Source organism: Brassica oleracea, chromosome C3, assembly GCF_000695525.1.
Source record: "Brassica oleracea var. oleracea cultivar TO1000 chromosome C3, BOL, whole genome shotgun sequence".
In the NCBI taxonomy this organism is placed as follows: Eukaryota; Viridiplantae; Streptophyta; class Magnoliopsida; order Brassicales; family Brassicaceae; genus Brassica; species Brassica oleracea.
Window position 1 is genome coordinate 51,927,409 of NC_027750.1, and position 22,445 is coordinate 51,949,853.

Sequence of the window (22,445 nt, forward strand, 5' to 3'; positions counted from 1 at the left end):
TGTTCAAAAAATAAAATAAAAATCAATCCCGTCACATGTCCATAAGCAAATGTCTATGATTTAATATTCGACTTTGATTAAATGCGAGACAGGCATTAAGAATTGTAGATAAAATGCTTAACTACTAAGAAAATAATATAACAGTACACACAAGAACAAAATCTCTATTATTTAAACTTTCGATTCAAGTGGCAGATAATAAGAAAGTAATTAGAGAACACAACATGTAAGCGAAGTTCACGGCTTGATGGTCTTGAAGACCTTATCTTCTTCGAAGTCTCTTCTACTTGACAACTCACCATTTGATGCTTCTTTACAGAAATTATAAGCAAAAACCATTTATTAGTTGTTTCTTTAAAATTGTTTAGTAGATATACTATTTTCTCTTTCGACCTTTTTGATTGCGATATTGCTTCCAGAATATTAGCACAGCTGACACAAAACTGAGAGTATTCAGTATAGTATAAATATCGAATGAAAAACCTATTTTTAAAAAAATGCATATTAAATAAGGACACATTACCAGTATTTTTCAAAACTTGCGATTAACGTCAACCTTCAAGAAGAAGTGAGGATAACAGTTTATATTTTTATATTTCATATTTTCTTGAAGATATAGATCACGTACGACAAAATCTACTTATCTGCTACACAATACACACATGCGTAAAAGATTCCAGGCAATAAAAGTTGCTTGCATAATAAGATTAAACCCTAATATAGGTTGTCTCCCGCAAGCTACGTACGGTTGCCGTGCATGGAGTAATTTAGAGAGAAGAATAGGAATCTTGAGAAAATATCCAAATTACTTTGGATGAAAATAGGAGATTAAAAGGAGTACATAACGTATAGAATTTGCCATTCACCGAAATCAAGATGATCTTAGTGTTTGTGGTAGTAGGGTCATCGTTGTGGCAACCACATGTCTCTGCAGGTTGAGTTGATGTTAATTTATGCTATGAAAGAAATCAAGAATGTCGTTAAAGAGGATATAACACATCAAAAAATCGAGAATGATTATTTATTTAACGTTAAGAGAATCGATTACACTGACTTTATGTTCGGATCTGATGCAAGAAGTCTCCAGTTTTGGTCTCCTTTTCATTCGCATTTTGTTTATCCTCCCTGACAAATATTCACTGAATGGACCTCTGAGAACATATGCTTCTTATTCGTAGCTGGAAATATATAGAACTTATCCACAATTCGAAGATAAATTAAATTCTCATGATGAGGTGAGATATATACTCTGTTCAAGCATGGTAATTGTGATTGATGTGTTAACTGCTTTGTACTCTCATAATCATCCTTGGTTGAAATGATAATATGTTAGCAAAATGTTTTCCACACGATGAATGAGCATAATAACCAATTAACACTTTTCTTAATATAAATTTATTTCTTGAACTACATTATTTTCTTGAAGATACATAATCACGCTACGACAAAATTTACGTATCATCATCTACACAATCCACACATTAGTTATGATACAATAAAAAAAATTGCTCGCAGAAAGTAAATCACAAAGATGAATAGGATTCTTTGGTGAAAAGGGGTTTTACGTATCGCTCCATGTATCACTTTCATCTCCATCGTTGCTAGCTACAGCCTGAAAAGGTAAATAGAGAGAGAGAGAGAGAGAAAGTGAGTGACAGAGTAACATGTGTCTGAGTCAGAACAAAAAAGTACTTAAGATTCTGAAGCAAAGATTAGATTTGGTTTGGATATATAGAGAGAGGATGAACCTGGCGTATTGAGTTTGCTTTCTCCAACATGGCGCTGATCTTAATGTTTATTGCAGGATCAGTTGTTGCAGCAGCAGCAGTAGAAGATAAAGTCCTTGTCATAACCACAGGTTTCAGGTTGACATGCTGTTTATACAATTTTTTAAGATTATTAAAAATGCATCAAGAAAGCAGAACATAACTTCTTTTTTTACCACGAAAAAACAAAGAATACACTGCACTCACTTGTGTTCTGATTTGTTGCAAGAAGTCATCAGCATCAGTCTCTTTTTCGTTAGCATTTTGTTTTTCCTCCCTCGCATTATTCTTCACATGGACCTATGAGAGAACATATGCTTTGTTAATAATTCAATCAAGAAAATTTGAAATAATATCTAAAACGATTCCTTGAATATTGCACCTTAGTTTCTGGTTTAGGAGCAGAAGCCACAGTGTTAGGCTCTTCTTTGTTGACTATAGACGATGAAGTATGCTTCTCAAACGCAAACCTGAGAGCGTCTTGTAGTTGTATGGACTGCGTTGTTTTGTTTTCAGATATTGTTTCTGAGGCTGTTTTAGAAACCATCCATTGCACAGGTGGAAACGGCGGTGGTAAAGGCTCAACAGGACTCTGGAGGTAAGAGAAGTTTAAGTCCACACAACCATTTTCCGCTTCAGTGTCTAGAGAAGAAGGCTCACCATTGTTATCTACATGCGTACTTTCATGGAAAGAATCATGCTCTTTTCTTTCATTGGGTTCTTCCCACTGCTCAGAATCTGACAAGGAGTGATAATCGCTAAGATAATCAATGTCTGAAGTCATACAAAAAGCGTCGTCGTCGTCGTCTGAACAAGAATCAAGAAGAGAAGTAGCAGCCTCTGGAAGCAACTGAAAGGAAGGGAATGTATTATTGCTGTTGTTGTCCTCATCTGAAAATTTCAGCTTCAGCCTTGACGCCTGAAGGGTGTTGTCAACGGGATTGAGAGATATTCTCATGTGTTGAAGAGGTGGGGACGATGCAAACCAATCAATAGGAGCTTCTTCTCTGAAGAGAACCTTATCTTGCTCACCAAACCTGCTCTTCTCTGTAGTCACTTCATCATTCTCTGGAATAGTTGCTGGTAAAGCTTGTCTATTATCATGAGGCAATGAATCTCTTCTGCGGAAACTATTAGTGAATAGCTTTTGGCTTAGTCCACCAAAGACTCCGTAAGAAGAAGTCTCATGGCACTCTCTCTGGTCTACAGTTAGATTCTGAGTTGCTAAGCTTGGAGTATCCAGAACATGTTCAACTAGATCATCTGATTTATCTTTTTCAGCTTCTGCAGAACCAAGTGTCCTTTCCTCGGTCTTGCAATCCAGACTTGGCACTTCCAAGACTGGAGGTTTCGATGGGTTCAGTCCCAATAGACCCCCATTAGTCCATATTTTAATTGCTTCAACTTCACCAGAAACCTTAGCTTCTGACTTTTGATGTTCACTATGACACAAGGGGTTTGATGAATCAGATAAACTGTTCTCAGGAGCCGGAACAACTGTAAAACCGATTTTATCTTCTCCACTTGTAATGTTACTTGTTGTACAAACATCATTGCGCGGTGAACGGCTTCTATTATCACTCTCCAATGGATCTTGATGATTCATTTCATCAGCTGCATTTAAATAACCGTTGTCCATCGATCTACAAGACTCTTCAACTTTGTTGGAACTCTTCTCCAACCTCTCACCTGTAACACCACATGGAATGCTCACTGCTTCTAGACTAGTTTTGAGACCTTGCTCGTTTTCAGATTCCGATTCAATACTGTTAAGCGCATCAACAAAACACTCCCCTTCGCTTTCAGTCTCATGTTCACTACTATCCCTCGGTTCTCTCACAATCTCCGAACCAGCTTTTATCTCCCTTACCTCATCAATCCCATTACTTTGTTGCAGTCCTGGTTCTGATTCCGCTTTTTCAATATCAACTCTACCAGTGCCTTCTCCATAGCTTGCTTTCTCAACTAGTGCATCCACAACAGATGCTTCATCTGTCTGCACACCAAGAGGTTCTTCCACTATCTCTTCTTTCTCATCCCAACTAACGCAAGAAGAGCCAGCAGCAGCTTGCCCTTGCAAAGGAGTAAACTGTAAATTATCATGTTCATCTTCGGTTTCACATTCAGAGAGTACTGAACCTATGGTGCAAGGCCCCGGTGTCAAGCTGGATGAAACTAACCCCCCTTTCGTTTTTTCTCCAGTCTTCAGTGAAGAGGTTGCCGTTGAAAGGCAATCATAAGTGTGAGAATGATGATCTTGGAGATCAGATCTTTTCTCCATGTCACTGGTTGAGGCAGATATAGAAGAAGAGGTTTGTCCACTGAAGCTAATTAAAGTAAACGTCTTCCTGAAATACATTCCATGTTTCAATTAATATACGAAATAAACAAACTTAACTATGCAAACTTCTGTTTTACCTAGCATTCTGGTTAGCCATTGAAGCCAGACGTGACATATCTCGACTCCTTGACGAAGATCTTTTCTTCTGTTCATGTCAGAAAACAATAAATATAACTGCAAAGTACAAATAATATAAAGCTTTACCAATATAAATATAAGAAACCACACCTTAATTTTACAACTCATGTTATTGTTTTGGAACTTGTTGTTTCCTTTAACCAGGCTGCTTGATGCTCTTCTGAAATAAGTAGGATCTGAGTATCGCTTCAAGCAAGATCCAGGACCATTTATATCAAACCTGAGGAAAATAAAGCATAAAGTTTCAAGTTAACATGATGGTGGCACATAAATACATAAAGCTTGCAAGTGACATACTTATCAAGCATGTGCAGCCGTGGAGGATCCCTGCACTCTTCATAGTGATCCATAAAAGAGTTAGGCAAGTCGTCGTGTATAAAATGATTATGTTCATGTGGGATACGAGGATGCCACTCCACACCTGATAACAACCAATAAATCTCAATCAACTAAGACCAAAAACCAAAACTATAATCTTACTAGAAGACATTTCATATCAAGACAATGGACTCACTAACCACTATTGACGCTTATCTATCTACTCTATAAGTTTTACTCAGAAAATATAACTAATTTTAACAATCTATCTACTCTGTAGAGTAAGTGAAACTTGGGCCTACAAATGACATTATTTTATCAAATAAAAATTAATGTGAAATCTAGCAAGAATCAGACACCATGGGTCAAAGACAATGAGAAGATTGACAAGATGGCAAAAAACAAAGAAACCTCCTGTGTATGCAAAATGTAAATGAGTTGTCTGTGCAAGCACCGCCTTTTCTAGTGGAGGCACTGTAGCTTCTATATGCTGCAACCTCATCTTCAACTGATTGCTTCTTGAAGCTGTGGCCATAACTTCCTCTTGTATGCCTTGAAATATCTCTGCTGCAGACCTGAATCAAGTGAAAAGAAGCAAAAAAAACCTTAACAAAGCTTCTTCCTTTCTGCAGCTTATGTGGCTCTCCATGAATTCTAAGATAACCCTTTTGAACCAGGAACAACCCACAAGCCAACGTCAAGAGCCACCACATGAGTTTATTTCAAGAGAGGAGGCAAAAGGAAAAAGAAAGCTACTTTCTTTCTTTTTGGTGAATCCTAAATCACAAACTTCACTAAAAAAGCCAATTACTTTCATGCAAAAAGTGAAGATTCTCTTGTCTTAACTTCACCATTAGCTCAAAGAATCATTCAACAGTAGACCCCCTAAAGGAAAATAAAAAACAGAGATTGAGGGGTTGGATTCAATACATACTCAGCGAGATCACCAAGCTGACGCAAGACACCGATGAGACCAGAGACTGCAACGCCGTTGAGAATCGCTTCGGGGTCTTCACGATCGACATTTCCATAAAACTCGGCTTGTTGACTCGTACCGTACACATTCCTTACCCCAAGCCTAGAAAGAGACATCCTTTTCCTCTGTAACCCAAAGAATAAAAACCCAGTCTTTATGTAGTAGACTTGAGATAAACTGTTGGGGGTTTAAAGCATATCAAACAAAGCTCTCTGTGAACCAAATGGGTCAAGGCAAATGGGTTTGGAGGAAAGAGATTTGTTTATGGGTGAGAGAGGTTGCAGCAGCTTCACTTGCACAAAATAGAGAGGGAAGTTTTTGGAGGCAGAAGGAAAGAGACAGACAGACATTGCCAAGACCGCAAGCCATTCCATGTAGTTGCTGCACTTTGGTCTTTGCTGGCGAAAAGACTGGAATACCCTCGTGTTTTGTCTGTTAATTACGAGGTAGGACTTTTCATTAATTGATTGAATTGTTTTTTAGTTATTCAAAGTAAAGGTTATTGGTTGGCACGATTTATGAGAACCAGTGGATTGCCATGTGGCTTCTTTACCAACATTTTATTCTGGATTCAATCTTTTAACAATGATTAATGTTCGATTTGTAGCAAAATCATAAACGGTTTAAGCCTCATTACTCAGACTTTGATGTGATGAGCGCCATTATTTTAAGCATCATGCTTTTATGATAGAACTTATTAAGAAGACTGAGACTCCTGAGAGAATGTCACTGTCAAATAAATGTTGCGTCAAATTTTGTGGTTTATTTAGATGGGAATTTTGTATTTTTGTCAATAAATTGAGTTGTTGAATTGGTTGCATGTCAACGAGAAATATCCAATGAACGAGTGACTGAGATGCTCATACACAAATATTGTATTTTTGACTAAAGGCTTCAAATATTGTTTTTTTTTTAAATATAATACTCCCTCGTTTCAATATAGATGATGTTTTAGAATGACTATTTTGTTTTAATTTACATAAAGCTTTAAGATTGTAAGGTTAACTTTAATTTTATTAGAAACTGTTCAACCAATTACATTTTACTGTCTAGTTTTTAATTGGTTAATTGATTTTAAAATTATATTTTAGAATACTTTTATAGATAAATGTAATTTTCTTAATTTTTGTGTACAACTACGAAACATCAAGTATTATGAAACGGAATGAATATAATAATGTAATGTAAGTTGTAACTATCAATACTGACATGAAATTCTCAATTCAAATTAGTTTTTTTTTTCAAATATTCCAAGTTAGCATTATTATTATATATAGACTGGTTCTTCAGCTACATTTAAACATTGTTCTCTTACAACGGTGGAATTTTTCTTCTAAAAAGTGATAAGATAAAATAGGTAATGCCAAAACTTGGAAAATCTAACTGATAGTACAAATAAAACAGAAAACGAAGTTAAGGAATGAGTACAAATTTTTAACTTTTAATTAATTAGTTTTTAAATGAACAATCATATTAAATAAATATTTTTTAAGTAACCACATAATATAACTCAAATAAGTAAATAATTATATGAAATTTTGAAGAAAAAAAATCTCTTAGATAACTATATATTAATTTTAACCAGTAGAAAAGTGAAGGGTTTTGGTTGATATATATAGCCTGTTGCAACTTATATATTAAGATCAAAATTTTAGCAAAAAAAAACTTATATATTAAGATGATTTTGGAAATTATCATAAATTTTCATTATTCAGCCCTTAAGAACGGTTTCAGCTTAATGGAATTTTAACACAAACATAAAACATAAACATATTGTGGATCCAGATATTTTTAATAAAAAAGTACAAATCTGTAGTTGTAATTGTTTGTTTTAAGAATTGAGATGATATAGACAAGGAAAATTGTTTATGACAACATAATAGACTTTTAATAAATAAACGAATCAAGAATTGTGCTTATATTATTTTATTTTTACAAGGTAACTTGGTTGAAGTGAAGCATAAATTTTATTATTTGTGACACTAAAAAGTTTATACAAAGATTTCCAATTCAAAAACAACACATAAATTTAGGATATGGGAAAATATATTAGTCACCGAGAGGGTTATAAAGGGTGCAATTCTAATTTTTAATTTTTGAAATTCAAAGGTTTACTTTGTAGTAACATAAAACTTGTGGGGTTAAATTATAAAGAAAGTATTGTCCATTCTGCCTGAGAGGCGTTTGACTTTTAACCTATCCTCCTCCTCCTCTTAGCTCGGTGGCGCATATCGTCGAGCACCTCATCTGCAATTCCTTCCTCGAGCCAGTATCTTCCCTTTCAGTTAACCCGAGTTTGAGATTCTCTGTTATATCATTCGAAAATGTCTCGGAGTTTCATCAAACTCTCTCCTTGGAGCCATGCCCTCGTAAAGCTTCTCTTCTTTTCTCACTCTTGTGTTCTGTTCTGCTTTTCAAATCGTGAGACAAAAGACATATTCTTACCGAAGATGTTTTTTTTCTTTGCAGATACACAAGAGACGCTTTCGTTTGTTTTCATCTTCTTTCACAACTCCATATTTGTTACTTGGCACTACGTTAAAGAATGATCTTCCGGACGGTAGTGACGTCAGAGATGTCCTCTTGTTTGATCCGACCAAGGAAGAGATGCTTACAGTTCCCAACATAACATTCCCCGAAGATCTCGCTGGTTCGAGACAGATAGGAAGTGCACGTGGATGGGGCATATTCTCTAACGAGCATGACCGTTCACTATGTATCAGCGACCTATACAGTTCCTTGGGTCCCAAGTCAACTCTCACAATGATTCCTCTGCCTTCGCTTGTCGCTGTACACTCAAACCAAGCAAACGCCGTCTGGAACATAGCAATGTCATCTTCTCCTAGTGAGGAAGACTGTGTGGTTGCTATAAAGCTGTTGGATAGACAGCTTAGTCTATGTAGACCACATTCTGACATGCGTTGGACTAATGTCGGGGAGATTTTGGCTGAGAATAACTTGCAGAAGTTGGAGAACTCGACTCTTATGTATTCCAAGAGAGAGCGTAGATTCTACTTGCCTGGTCCTGGAGGCAACTCCTTGTACTCATGGGATCTCCATTTGAAGAAGAACAAAGTCCCTAGCTTCCATGAGTTGTTGTTCCGCGACCTACCGGAGTTGGATGATTCCGAGTGGAAGCTTTTGGGTTGGTGTTGCAGGACCGAACACCTGGTTGAGTTAGCCTCCAGTGGCCAACGTTTTCTTGTCAAATGGTATATATAATCAGAAAAAAAATTTCTAAAGATTTTTTTTTTTAACATTAGTATATTAGATATACTTATATAGTATATGCATATATACAGTCTAGTTAATATAATGTTTTCATTTATATTTTTCAGTGTCTTATATATTGTTGCTTTGTGCACACGCAGGTACGCGCAACGCTTCTTCTCGTCCAGCCATGAAGGAAGTAACTACACGACAAGGCGGTTCATGGTGTTTAGAGAGAAGAAGATGACGGAAGGAAGATACATGCATTACACAGAGGACATTGGAGATGTGTGCATATTTATTTCTATGAGCGAGGCTTTCTGCGTCGAGGCTAGTTCTTGTTCCGGTCTGAAGCCTAACTCCATTTATTTTATAGGCCATGGTTTTGGTATTTACAATATCGTTGATACAACAATACATCATTTTCAAGCTCCTGAAGGTGCACCTACTTCTTTCAAAGACCCTTACTGGCTTCCTCCATCTCGTATATAGTGAGGCCCTACCACCATTTGTGTCCAAATACTAGCCAGGAGTTATATCTAAGAAATTCAATATTAATCTAGTTTCTTTTTCATAAATGAAAAGGAGCTAAAAAATAATGTGTGAGTTGGGTGTGCATATTGTCTACTTTTGTTGTCGTCTCAACTATTTTTTTCGTATTCGTACAATCAAACACATTTGTAAACATTCTATCAAGCTCAAAAAGAAGCTAAAAGAAGTTCACCAAACACTGAAATGTGTAGGAAAAGGGAGAAAGAAAGTAGAATGAGAAAGGAGGGGGTCCATGACTCAAATCACTTTCAAAAGGAAAGCAAACCCACATGATCTTGCTTCCGGATATATATTGAAAACCCACTTCTCTTCGTTATCCTTTCGTTTTCTGTTTGTTATTAATCATGTTACTTCATTTTATAGCGTATGTCTTATACTCTGAATTATTTTTTAAAAAAGTTTTGTGAAATGAATCCACAATTAATTTAGGTTTGTCGTTATCTCAGTAGAAGAACCAGTAAAAACTTGACCTTCTTAGAGCATACTCTATATATTTAGTTGAACCAACATTGGTAGTATTAATCTTGTTTTTAAAAGTTATTTTAAGATATATTTTCAAAAGACAACTAATAAGAAGAAGAAAAAAGAATAAGGCAGTAGGATCTGAAATCCAACAGAATGCATGCATGCATATCATATATAATTCATTGAAAATGTTTCGAACTAATGTCATCAAACTTTCGACTATTTCTTGTTGAATTGACTTTGATGGCACTCAATGACATGAAAAAAAAAAAACTTACACCAAATAAAAGGCAATAGGAAAAACACAAATTGTAAAGATAATAAGTTGTTGACAGAGAGAGAGTTTTAAGAAAGAGAAAGTAGATCTGTTATCGGGTCCGGTGACTGGCGGCGCGTTAGCGCGTGTACCGTCACCGGAGCCCTCCAGCCACCATTAAAGCTAACGATTTCCCCTTCGGTTTCGTCTCCTACTTTAGCCGCCTTGCTTGAGCTCTGGAACAAGGCCGTTCATGGCGGATCTGTCTCTGGCGCAAGGGCGCGGTCAAGGTGAGGATGGCGCGGTGAAGTTTCTCGTTCGGTTACTTGGGTTTGTCTCCGGGAGTTTGAGGCTCCTTCAGCTCCGTCGACGCCGGTTCCTGTCCCCGCGAGGTAGAGGCTACCTTAGCTCTGACGTCGTCGGTCTAGATCCCGGGGGTGAAAGCGTTCCGCTGCTTTGCCTCGCCGCCTTTGGTCCCTAGGTTTCGTTTTAGGGTTTCTTCTCATTTTTCTTTTAGTTTTTTACGGTTCTGGCTTATTTGGGTGGGTGGAGATCCCGTAAGAAGGTGATCGAAGCTCGACCACGGTTAAAGGTGTTGGTCTGCGCGAAGCTTCTATCTCGGTGTTGGGTTTGAACAGTGTCGGATGAGATCTCGAACTCTCGATTGACTCTCTCCGAGTTTAGTTTTCACCGGAGTGGAAGGCGTTTGCGGTGGTGATGTATGGTGAGTGGTTTCCGGTTCTCTCGGGTGAATCGTCGGTTGGTTAACCGGTGATGTTTCGAAGGAGGGCGACGTCGGAGCCGCAGCGTTTGTCCGCGCGGCGGCGGAGCTTCTTCGGGGTCATCGGGAGTTGTAGGTGGGCCTTGGGCCCGGTTTGTGATTTGTGTTTTTTGGGCCCATTAACTTGGCCTTTTGTAATAGGTATTTTGGGCTGTCAGCCCTTTAACGAAAATTTCAATTTGCGGGAAAAAAAAAAAAGATAATAAGTTGTTCAAATAGTTGTTATGTGGGGTTTGGAACCGAACTAGTTTTTTTAAGAAAAAAAAAACATGGGTCCAAATTGTATAATAAAATTTATAACACGAACATTTTACTATATAATATTATTTCTCGAATTTTGAGTTACAATCTAATATTACAAAGCACCTAAGATACTTGGTGTCTAAGAATATGATAAGATGACAGCATAATTAGTCCGCGACTACTCAGGGTGAATCTAGAAATATTTCAACTATCTGCTTAATGTCTTGCATGGTTGCTTAGATCAGGATTTAACTTGATGAAATTGTGGAAAGTGCAATATGTGGTGATAATAATGGAGACCAAATGATGCTATAACATGTGTCTACCCTTAATTACCCAGCCACATTGTGCATTTTACAACTGAAATTTGTTATAAGATAATATAAACACTTAGGAAAAGAAGAAGAATAAATAATTGAAAACTTTATAGCGAGGAAGAGGGGTCCCCTCAAATGTAGTAGACGATGGATCCAAAAGGTAAAGTACATTCACATTCAATCGTTGGGTGCAATTATTCATTCCATCTATTTGAAACCGTCTCATCACCATCTAGAAAAAGAAATACAAATTCTGTTATATTCCTATACTTAAATATATGTTATTTCACCCTTTTTCCCTTCATTTGCTTGTTTTTTTTTTTTTTTTTTTTTAATAAAGGGCTTCATTTGTTTGTTTATATTATGGTTTTATCAAAATAATTCAACATCTTCGTATGTTTATGTTCGATTTCAAACGAATGTTTCTAAAGGAATAATATATCAAGCTTTTAAATTTTACTTTTGATATTATATTGTGTACTTGTAAGACAATATACATCATCTCTCATCTCAATGAAAAAGACAAAACCCCACTTAGTTATCTCATGATTATTTTATACGGATGACAATTCGTAGTGTTCCCTAACCACTGTTTTGGTGCAATGTTGGTATGCATAAAGAAAATGAACATTGGATAGCTAATGAAAGTTTCAAAACCTTCCATAAGCTTTTAGGTAAAATACTAGTTCAGTGAATATTTAAAAATCGAGAAATCCAAAATAGTTAATAGAAAAGTGAATGTTATTCAACGTATATTCCTACACCAAGCCGCTGAAAAACAGCAGGAAAAGAGCAACTAACAGAACCATAAAATATATATAATACACACTCACGAAGATATACATTATGCAACATTAAAAGATTAAAACACACCATAAGAAGGGGCCGTCCAATAAAAGAACTCACCAAAGAAACATGACTATAAATAATAACACACATGGTCTAAAATCCTCACAAAAAAAGAGTACCAAAAACCGAAAGAAATACAATTTAAACTTCTCTCTTCGCTTGCTTCACGTCTCTCTCTTTCTCTTTCATTTTTATGCTATTTTAATCTCACAGCTCTCATGATTTTTACAACAACCAGAGTCTTTTAAACTTTATATTCTTCTTCATTAAAAACAAAAAGAGGATGAAGGAGACAATCAGGTGCTGCATCGCCTGCATCCTACCATGTGGAGCTCTGGACGTGATCCGCATCATACACTCAAACGGCCACGTGGAGGAGATCAGTGGCACAATCACCGCCGGAGAAGTAATGAAGGCACACCCGAAGCACGTACTCAAGAAACCGTCTTCTTCACAGTCTGACCATCAAGAACGTGGTGATCTCATCTCAGCCACAAAGATCGTCATCGTCCCTCCGGAAGCTGAGCTCCAACGTGGGAAGATTTACTTCCTCGTGCCTGCAGCTAAATCCGATAAACGTAATGCAAAGGCCGTCAAGAAGCGGTCACAGACTCGTCGGCAACGTGAAGAAGGTGATGATGATAAGTCGAATGGGGATAAAGATAAAAGTTACGACACGGATGTGTCACTGTTGATATCTGATCGGTACTTGACGGAGATACTGTCGGAAAAAATCGCGACTCAAAAAGAACGGAGAAAGGGGCGCGTTGGTGTTTGGAGGCCGCACTTAGAAAGCATAAATGAAGATTGAGGAAAACGCATCGTTTTCTTTCAAAAGAAGGGTCTTCACGTGTTTTTTTTTGCGGCTGCGATGCGTATTATGTATTTTTAGAAGATTGGTTCATAATAGTCCTTTCATCAAAAAAAAATATTCAAGAGAAAGATTTTGTTTACTTTGAAGTTTGAATCAAATTTCTTAAAAGCAGATCAACATCTCTACTTGGTTACTCCTCATTTTACATTTCAATGCAATGGATGTGATTGGTTGAAGCTCTAGCTTTCTATTTTTTGCTATAAGATTTAAGTTTTAACTTTTTAGCTTTCGTTTTAATTTATTTTGCTGTATAAATTTTTTCAGAACACTAAATAAAAGCTCTAGAGAAAGTGCTTTCTAGAGCTAACATATTTCTTATTTTAATGTTTAGGCTTTGGATTAAATTTTAAAAATAAAAGCATGATTGCTTTTAAAAATGGAAGTAGAAATTAAAAGTCTGTCTACAACTTCTGAAATAAAGCATGATTGCTTTAAAAGATGGCTCTAGAAATTAAAAAGATTATCCACCGCTTATAAAGACACTACAAATCACCCCCAATATAGGAACTAGAAACTTAAAGTAATATATCCTTATGAAATGTATCTCATAGAGTTTCTCAAACATATATTATATTTTGGATATATTTTATTTTTGTGCAATTCTTTCGAATAATCTTTTTCAAGTTTTTGTCAATTTCTTAGTATATTCAATAGTTCAACAAATAGACATTGTTACCAGTAAAACAAACGACTAAACTTTTAGCTAATGAACAAAAAATTATAGGAATTTAGTCTAATTGTTTTCATTCTGATTTAAACATGGATGAACAAAAATAACATGGATGAACAAGCTACTAAAACGTATATAGACTACCCATCGCTACTTCGATTGGAAAAACACCAATGACAAAGTTTAGAAATACATATACAAATGGATCCTACACTAACACGAAGAGAAATGTATGGCCACGCCAAAAGGAGTTAAAAGTAGTGTTCTCCTGTGTTCGAATAGTGCTTAGAAAGGACTTTTAACTACTCATTCGATCTGCTGTCATCATTTATACATTAAGTTTCAAACCAAATAATTATTTTTGGCTTGTGATTAATAGACTTTTTGAGTCCCATGTTCAACTATTTTGTGTGTGCTTATCTTGCTATCTTCGTGTTTTCCTCGTCACAATCCTGAGAACACGTTATTATCTTCGGTCAAGATACGGTTCTTATATTTTTTTAGATTTTAACTAAGAAAAGCTAGGAACCGTCTCTTAAATAATAGATATAAGAACCGTCTCTTTGCCGAAACGTGTAAAAAAAAAAAAAAACAAAAAAAATGTCAAATCATGAGTTAAAACGGTTAAGAGACCGGAGTTAATAATATGCCCTAACGAAGCCTTTTTGCATAAGTTCTAAAGTGTCTTTGTTTTTATTTTTGGACTTTTAAGTTTAGTTTGAAAGAAAAAAAATTGTAGAGTTATTAGTCTGAAGTGACTTAAAGATCGTGTCAAATAGAGTTCTTCCCGCACACAAATTAATCTAAACTGTTGTGAATAGCTGCGAACTTGAATTAGAATCACTATGCAGTTAGATTTAAATAATTAGTGACAACATATGGCTGCCCAACACGTCCATGAAGTCGATAAAAAACCTTCTTTCATATATGAAATTTCCATCAATTACATTCCCTTTTATCCAAAGATCCCAACTTTTTTTTATTCCGACAAACAAAACTAGACCAATTCCACAATAAATAAAAGAGGAAACTGTTTTTTGAATTTTGATCACCAAAGAACTTAACTCGTGTTTCAACTCGCTCTTGGATCCATCCCTTGCTGCCAAACATAGACAAGCTCGTCCCAACCAGTACTCGCCATCAAACCTTCAACAAGAACACTCATATCAATCCCAACAGCAAACTCAGTATGATGATCATACCTCCCCACCAACGCATCCTCCACCATATAATCCCAAAGACACACACTCATATCATAAGAGCAAGAAGCTATCAAACTCCTCCTATGCGGCGAGAACTTCACCTTCCTCACCGCATACCCATGCCCATTAAGCACAGCCAAGGGAGCTCTATAACTCCTCACATCCCACACCTTGATCGTCTTATCCACCGAAGAAGTCGCTAAAACGCAATCATCATACTTGTTCCAATCACACGACAGTATCTCGAAATCGTGGCCAGGGATGATCATGGTGGAGCCAGGCTCCCGCACGTCCCAGATCCGCAAAGTGCAGTCTCCCGAAGCGGAGGCGAAGACGTCGCCGTGCTTAGGGTTCCACACCGCCTGGTAGACGCAGTACGCGTGCTCCTTGAAGGTCCTGATGCTCGCGGGGCGATCCATGGCCCAGAGCTTCACGGTGTCGTCCCACGACGCCGTGAGGAACGAGTCGCGGCGCGTGGGGTTGTAGTCCACGGAGTGTACCTCACGCGCGTGCTCCTGGAACGATCGGATCGGGTTGGAGGGAGGCGGGAGGGCCGTGTCGTAGATTTTGACGGAGCCGTCTCCGACGGCGGCCACGAGGACGGAGTCGTGGGATTCGGACCAGGAGACGTCGTAGACCGCGTCGGCGGTGTCGAAGGAGACGGACTCGGTGACGCCGGGAAGTCCGGGGGAGAGCTCGAGGACGTGGATCTTGCCGTTTCCGAGGATTCCGAAGTTCTGAGCGGTGGCGACGGCGAGGCGGGACTCGTAGAAGGGGCTGAATTTCACTGAGTAGCCGTTGAACGGCGCCTTGAACACCGGCATGGCTTGCTCCGGTGAGTGTGTTCTCCAATGATCTGATCGGATAACGTCTCAAAATTTATTTAGGGGATTATTGGGCCATGGGCTTTGGCCCATTAGAATATTTTCGAGGTTCGGTTTGAACGGCGTCATTTTGCTTGTTCGAGTTAGGGTTTTTTGGGGGTTTGGTCAAGGAGAAAACTTCATCGTCTCGTTTCTGAGAAATATAAATCGAAAGAGAGAGAGAGAGAGAGAGGAGAAGTGTATCCGTGTTTATCTCTAAGTTTAATCATCACAATGGAAGGGATCACTGAAGGAGTTAACAACATGAGCTTGGCCGTTGATTCACAGAAGAAGAATCGGATTCAGGTTTCAAACACTAAGAAACCATTGTTCTTCTACGTCAATCTCGCCAAGGTACAAACCTCCCCCTTCATAATCGATTACATATGAGGTTGAAATCTACCGATTCGCACTCTATTATCTGTAAATTTCTGTGATTGTTCATGTGAGTATGTGTCAATGGGGTTTGTTACCGCCTCTATACACTATGAGCTAATGATTCTGTCTTCTACAGACGTTATGAGTTATTGCTGTGTTTGGTAATATTTAAAACTGTTTAAAGTTGTTTTCTGTCTTGTTAAGTGACTCTTATGTCTTGTTTTTTCCACAGAGGTACATGCAGCAGTACGCAGATGTGGAGTTGTCTGCACTTGGAATGGGTAATGTTATTTGCTTCTCTCTTCATGATTTAATGTAAAGTATCAATTTTTCATTTATTGTCATGGGATTTGGAATATGCATAATCTTTTACCTTTTGTTATCTGTAACTTTCTTTATTCGAAGAGATTATTCTGGTTTCTCATCAAAAATTTAATTGTGCAGCCATTGCTACGGTTGTTACCGTTGCTGAGATATTGAAGAACAGTGGCTTTGCTGTTGAAAAGAGTAAGAAGATCTATCTTCTCAGCCTTGAATGCATATTGTTATTAAAAGATTTTCAAAGATTCTAGTTACTTAAAAGTTTTGCTTATTTCGAACTTGTTTCTTCTTGTAGAGATTATGACTTCGACTGTGGATATCAAGGACGGTGCAAGGGGTCGTCCTGTGCAGAAACCCAAGGTATAGTTGTGAAAAATCAATCTTCATTCCATGTTTTTTTTTTTTCCTTCCTGAAAGCGGCTACATTGTTAGCTAATTATGTGGCTTCACGATTTGCAGATTGAGATAACGCTCGCCAAGTCTGACACGTTTGATGAATTAATGGCTGCGGCCAACGAAGACAAGGAAGCTGCAGACGCTCAAGAGCAGAACTGATATCTTTTTTTTTTTTTGTGTGTTTTGTCGACGATCTAATTATTCTGTTCCTTGTCTCTCTGTTGAAACACTTTTTATTTATCTTAATTTTGGCTCACTTTGAATGTTATCGTGGATTGTGGTGTTTTCTGTACCTGTGAACGTTTTTATTTACAGATCGTAGTAGGTGGATTTTGCTGGATAAAGTTTTCGAATATAATATCCGATTCGAAACCTTAACACAGAGTAAACTATGTGGGATATGGATTCTGGTCAATAATAAAAAAGGTAAATGTTTAATCCGATATAGCATCACATGTCTCTCAAACTAGTGCCTCGTCTTATATATCCTTGAAAAAATAGTTTCAAACTTAATTCTCCATGAAACAAAAGTTAAATACTTATTTCCCCTTAAATTTAAAGTTCGAAACCTATAAACCCAAACATTATTTAACCGATTATAAACCATGAAAGACTCGATTAGGATCCGATTAATATCTCTTAAACCTATAATCAATAACCCAGACCCGAAAATTTGTTAACCAAAACCCACACCCGAAAATTAACCCCAAATAGAAATCTAGGTAAAAAAATCCCCAAATCTGAGTGTTTCAATTGTACAAGATGAAAGCGAAAGTGAAGTTTGGTAGAGAAGACTGAAGTTGAAGAATGAAAACTAAAGGCGTAGAGATTATATATTTTTCTGTGGAGATGATATTAGTTGCAGAGAAGCTGAGCCGAGGAGATGAAGCCTTATTTACGAGGATGTGTTTCTTGGCTGTTATATATTACATATGTTAAGTGTCATCAATGAAGATCCGTAGGTTGCTGGTTTGTGTATTTTAAATTAGCACTACAGGTCACGAGTTCAAATTAGTACTATCGCACTTTTTAAGTTTTGATTTTAACTAAATGAATATAAAATGACGATTTTTTCTTCGTCTTCTACCCTATGTCTGCGATTTGCAGATCCTAAATGTTCCAATTTTCACTCTTTGTTTTCACGATTTCACAGCTTTCTTAACTAAATCTTGTAGGTTTTATCCAAATATAATAGACCCATATCATAAACTATGATATAACACTTGTAATTTCAATTTTTTTCAAGCTTTTTCATTTCACCACCTTGGCTCATTGATTCTGACCAGACGAGAACTCGGAAAGTGACCACTCGAAGCTCTGTACGCAGAATTTGATGACCCATACATCACCAATTCTGATCAATGAAGATTCAAACAATCAAATTTTTAAAAAAATATAATAATTTTAGGGTTCTTCACGTGTACCATTGGAGATTCTAAAAGATGGTTTAATGGGTCGGGTAAAACTTGATCAAGTATTGAGTTCAAAACTGGTTTTTCGGTATTTGATGAAGAAATCAATCTCAAACTATTTTTCCAGTGATTATACTAGATTTTTTCTAAACCAACATTCGTGAAGAAATCAATCTCAAACTATTTTTCCAGGGATATATAAAACTAGATAATAGTGTGGGAGACATCTGATGCTATGTGATAGTTCATGTGGGAAAATAGCCAGTTGTCCCTAAAAAAACAATGTGGGATGAGGCTCACGCATGGGCAGAGCAAGTTATCATCTTATCTATTTGGGATCTCCGGAACAAAAATGTAAGCCACATGATCAGCGCTTTTGGATCCATGTGACCATCATGCGTTGTGGCTATAACTAGACTTTTTGTTATCAGTGTGCAATTAGGCTATTCCTCACTAACTAGTCACTTTGGTTCAGAATCTTTTTAGCACCAAGCCAATATACAACACTCCAACGAATTTAACTAATATTTTTATTTGTCAAAGGGCTTTCATAAAACTGTCAATATACAAAAAAATTATATAAAGTTGTAAAATAAATAATCTTCTATTTGTTAGTTGCAGTATGAGATGGGATTCCATTGCATGATGATGATAGCTTTTACTGTTTAATCATTATGTCTGAACAAATTAGCCAATGCAGATTGACTTTTGACTTTTGAGTAATCGGATTGAATGATTATGGGAAATTATACATATTAGAGAATGACAATAGATGTTTTGTCATTCATTTTGTGCAACCGAAAAAGATCATAATTTAAAAGTACTCATTACATCTAAAGTACAGTATACCATTACTTCTTTAGCAAATATCCAAACTTTCTCAAGTTTCTAAGGAAAGTGAGCACTTTAACTTAAATAAACTTCCTGGTACAATAATGGTATAATAGTATTCATTGAAATATAAGTGAGTTAAGTTGGTGTTTGTTTACTATTTATTCGTTTTTTTAGAAACAATTTTATTGATTCGTTTTGGACGGACCATCTTCTATACCAATCTATTATAGAAGTAACTAACTGGATATGATAGATTGAGACTTTGGTTGGTGTCGCTAAAAATTCTTTGATTCTATCATTCTCTGATGTGTCGGTCGACAACTTAATTTATTCCACAAAAATGCAAGTAAAAGGGCCTCATAATTGTATACTTAATGATTTTAATAATCCGTTTTACAATACTCAGTGCTCAATTAGAAGTAATGCATTGAAGAAGACAAATCTGTAAACTTTCGAAACGTCTCCAAATAATCAGAAGAGTGTAATACTATAATTCTGTAACTTGAAAACGATTTTATTTGTGACAAACCAACAACGAGACAAAACATCTTCAGAATACTATAATCAGAATAGTGTAATACTGTAATATACATAAATTAAATTCTGCAACTTAAAGACGATTTTATTTGTGACAAACCAACAACGAGACGTTGCAGAATCAAACAACTAATAAAAGAAGGATATAAGCCTTAGATAGAGTGACCACGTAGGTAAAAATAATCGGCCAATGAAAAACTATATTTTTGCCATGTTACCTATTCTATTTGTTTTTACAAAATGATCCTTTAATTTTTTACTTAAACAATTATAACCAAAAATATATTTTTAGTGAAATATATTATTTATATAAATATAATTATATTTTTTATTTACATAATAGTTTGTAAAGAAATATTTAGTGTAAATAATATCATAATTTTATAAAATACTAAAATAAATTGGGTTGATTTTCAACTTTCACAAATAAAAAGTTATTTGTAAATTTAGAAAAGAATATATCAAAAATATTCTTTTTCAAGAGAGAAAATAGAAAAATACATCGGAGACAAATCCATCTCTATTATGAAACTCCTCTATTTTAGAGAAAAAAAATAGAGGAATAGATTGGAAATGGTCTAAGGCATGACCGACATAAATGATTGACGTTGAGATTTCAACTTTTCTGATTCTTACTATCCTAATGTTTCAATATAATTTGAATATTCCCTTTGCTTTATAATATAATGGTTTAAAAGTATTTTTTTGTTGCACTATATAAATTGTTTTTATATTTCAATGCAACTTTATACTTATTGGATATTGTGTGGCCAATTAAATTATGTAAATTACTGTGTAATTGATTAAACTTATATATTAAATGACAGTTTTCTAAGGTAATAACTTTTAAATATTACAGATTTTAATTAAAACTGGAGGATATAAGCCTCAGATAGAGTGTCCACGTAGGCGAAAATAATCGGCCAATGAGAAACTATATTTTTGCCATGTCACCTCCTATATTTGTTTTTACAAAATGATCATTTAACTTTTTACTTAAACAATTATAACTGAAAATATTTTTTTAGTGAAATATATTATTTATATAAATATAATTATATTTTTTATTTACATAATAGTTTGTAAAGAAATATTTAGTGTAAATAATATCATAATTTAAAAACTAAAATAAATTAGGCCGGTTTTCAACTTTCACAAATAAAAAATATTATTTGTAAACTTGGGAAAAAATATATCAAGAATATTTTTTTTATGAAAGAAAATAGAAAAATACATCGGAGACAAATCCATCTCTATTATGAAATTCCTCTATTTTAGAGAAAAAATAGAGGAATACATTAGAGATGGTCTAAGGTATGGCCGACGTAAATGATTGACGTTGAGATTTCAGCTTTTCTGATTCTTAGTGTTCTAATGTTTCAATATAATTTGATTATTCCCTTTGTTTTATAATATAATGGTTTAAAAGTATTTTTTGTTTCACTATATAAATTGTTTTTATATTTCAATGTAACTTTATATTTATTAGATATTGTGTGGCCAATTAAATTATGTAAATTACCGTGTAATTGATTAAATTTATATATTAAATGACAGTTTTCTAAATTAATAACTTTTAAATAATTTTAAATATTGATGATGACAAAAAAAAATTAAATATTAAAGATTTTAATTAAAACTGATTACATTTTGAAACATATATAATAATCTATAAACTAACTCTATATAGATATGAAGACAAAATTGTAAAGTGGTCTCACCTTGAATTTCTCTCATTCTGTGCATTCCTAATTGGAAGGAGATAATCAACATCTAATATTATGTTACTCTCAGTATATTAGAAATGACCGAACCGTAAACCAATTAAGGATAATGTAAGTAAGACATAAAGATGTATTTTCAGTTATCACAAATATAAAATCAATTGACAACAACTTAATTATGTCCAGTGTAGGACAAGAGAGAAGAGTTTCAATACCTTATAATATTATAATATCTCACTATATTAGTGGATAAATCAGTTTTCTCTAGCAGAAATACTCACTCTATTCTTAGAGTTTAAACTTTTCTATCTGGTGATATTAGTAGTTTGATCCAAAAAAAAGAAACGGTCGAACTGTACATTGTAATTGAAGAAAGAAAACAAACAAAAATCAACAGAAGATTTTTAAGGTATATGAAACAAAAATTGGAAATAACAATCCTCTGCAATTAAAGAATAAGGCAATAAAATTGTAAAAATACAAAATATAAAATAAAACAAAAATATATACACATAAAGAAAGATTTAGTAAAATAAAATCATAATATAATTTTCATAATTGATGGTGCTCAGTTACACTAAAAAATCTAAATTTACATCATACACAGTTTTATTTACATCTTTAAACCTATTATCTAATTAAAATGATTCTAAAAAAAGTGCCAGCATGAAGAGTTAGAAAATATACGATAAAATATAATACATAACGTTAAAAATACATTATCACCGATCACTAAAAAATCATGTTAGTAGTAATAAAAATGAAATGATAACACATTTATTAAAACCATAGAACGACACGCAACAAAGTGTTATTAAATATATAAACTACAAATTAAATATGCTCAACGCAAACATACATAAAAATGAGACATCATATTTGGATATATTTAAATAAATAATTTTAAATATATTATATTCTTGATAATTTTAAAATTACTTTAAAAGAAACTAAATTATTAAAAAATTATTATATAAATAAAACTAAAGCAATATTTTGTAACGTCAAAATAATAAATGAAT

General features: G+C 35.0%; 5 protein-coding genes across 5 annotated transcripts; 3 read left to right on the forward strand and 2 right to left on the reverse strand.

Annotated features, from left to right (window-relative positions):
- Positions 1 to 1,365: 1,365 nt before the first annotated feature.
- Positions 1,366 to 5,882, reverse strand: LOC106335716 (protein SCAR3). Its single transcript, XM_013774309.1, has 9 exons — positions 5,498 to 5,882; positions 4,975 to 5,138; positions 4,543 to 4,666; positions 4,336 to 4,465; positions 4,185 to 4,252; positions 2,149 to 4,114; positions 1,974 to 2,066; positions 1,749 to 1,874; positions 1,366 to 1,612 (listed from the first exon to the last, which is right to left on the reverse strand). The coding sequence occupies exons 1-9, from the start codon at positions 5,653 to 5,655 to the stop codon at positions 1,562 to 1,564; spliced, it is 2,880 nt and encodes a 959-aa protein (XP_013629763.1). The 5' UTR covers positions 5,656 to 5,882; the 3' UTR covers positions 1,366 to 1,561.
- A 1,800-nt stretch (positions 5,883 to 7,682) lies between these two features.
- On the forward strand, positions 7,683 to 9,273 carry LOC106333550. Its single transcript, XM_013771985.1, has 3 exons — positions 7,683 to 7,908; positions 8,009 to 8,751; positions 8,911 to 9,273. The coding sequence occupies exons 1-3, from the start codon at positions 7,864 to 7,866 to the stop codon at positions 9,239 to 9,241; spliced, it is 1,119 nt and encodes a 372-aa protein (XP_013627439.1). The 5' UTR covers positions 7,683 to 7,863; the 3' UTR covers positions 9,242 to 9,273.
- Positions 9,274 to 12,246: 2,973 nt separating this feature from the next.
- Positions 12,247 to 13,213, forward strand: LOC106332561. The gene has a single exon (XM_013771033.1). It carries the CDS (start codon positions 12,496 to 12,498, stop codon positions 13,021 to 13,023), a length of 528 nt encoding a protein of 175 aa, XP_013626487.1. The 5' UTR covers positions 12,247 to 12,495; the 3' UTR covers positions 13,024 to 13,213.
- A 1,443-nt stretch (positions 13,214 to 14,656) lies between these two features.
- Positions 14,657 to 15,826, reverse strand: LOC106336047 (peroxisome biogenesis protein 7). Its single transcript, XM_013774762.1, has one exon. It carries the CDS (start codon positions 15,780 to 15,782, stop codon positions 14,829 to 14,831), a length of 954 nt encoding a protein of 317 aa, XP_013630216.1. The 5' UTR covers positions 15,783 to 15,826; the 3' UTR covers positions 14,657 to 14,828.
- An 83-nt stretch (positions 15,827 to 15,909) lies between these two features.
- Positions 15,910 to 17,254, forward strand: LOC106336048 (uncharacterized protein At2g34160-like). Its single transcript, XM_013774763.1, has 5 exons — positions 15,910 to 16,175; positions 16,432 to 16,480; positions 16,644 to 16,706; positions 16,816 to 16,880; positions 16,980 to 17,254. Exons 1-5 carry the CDS (start codon positions 16,056 to 16,058, stop codon positions 17,073 to 17,075), a joined length of 393 nt encoding a protein of 130 aa, XP_013630217.1. The 5' UTR covers positions 15,910 to 16,055; the 3' UTR covers positions 17,076 to 17,254.
- The last annotated feature ends 5,191 nt before the right edge of the window (positions 17,255 to 22,445 follow it).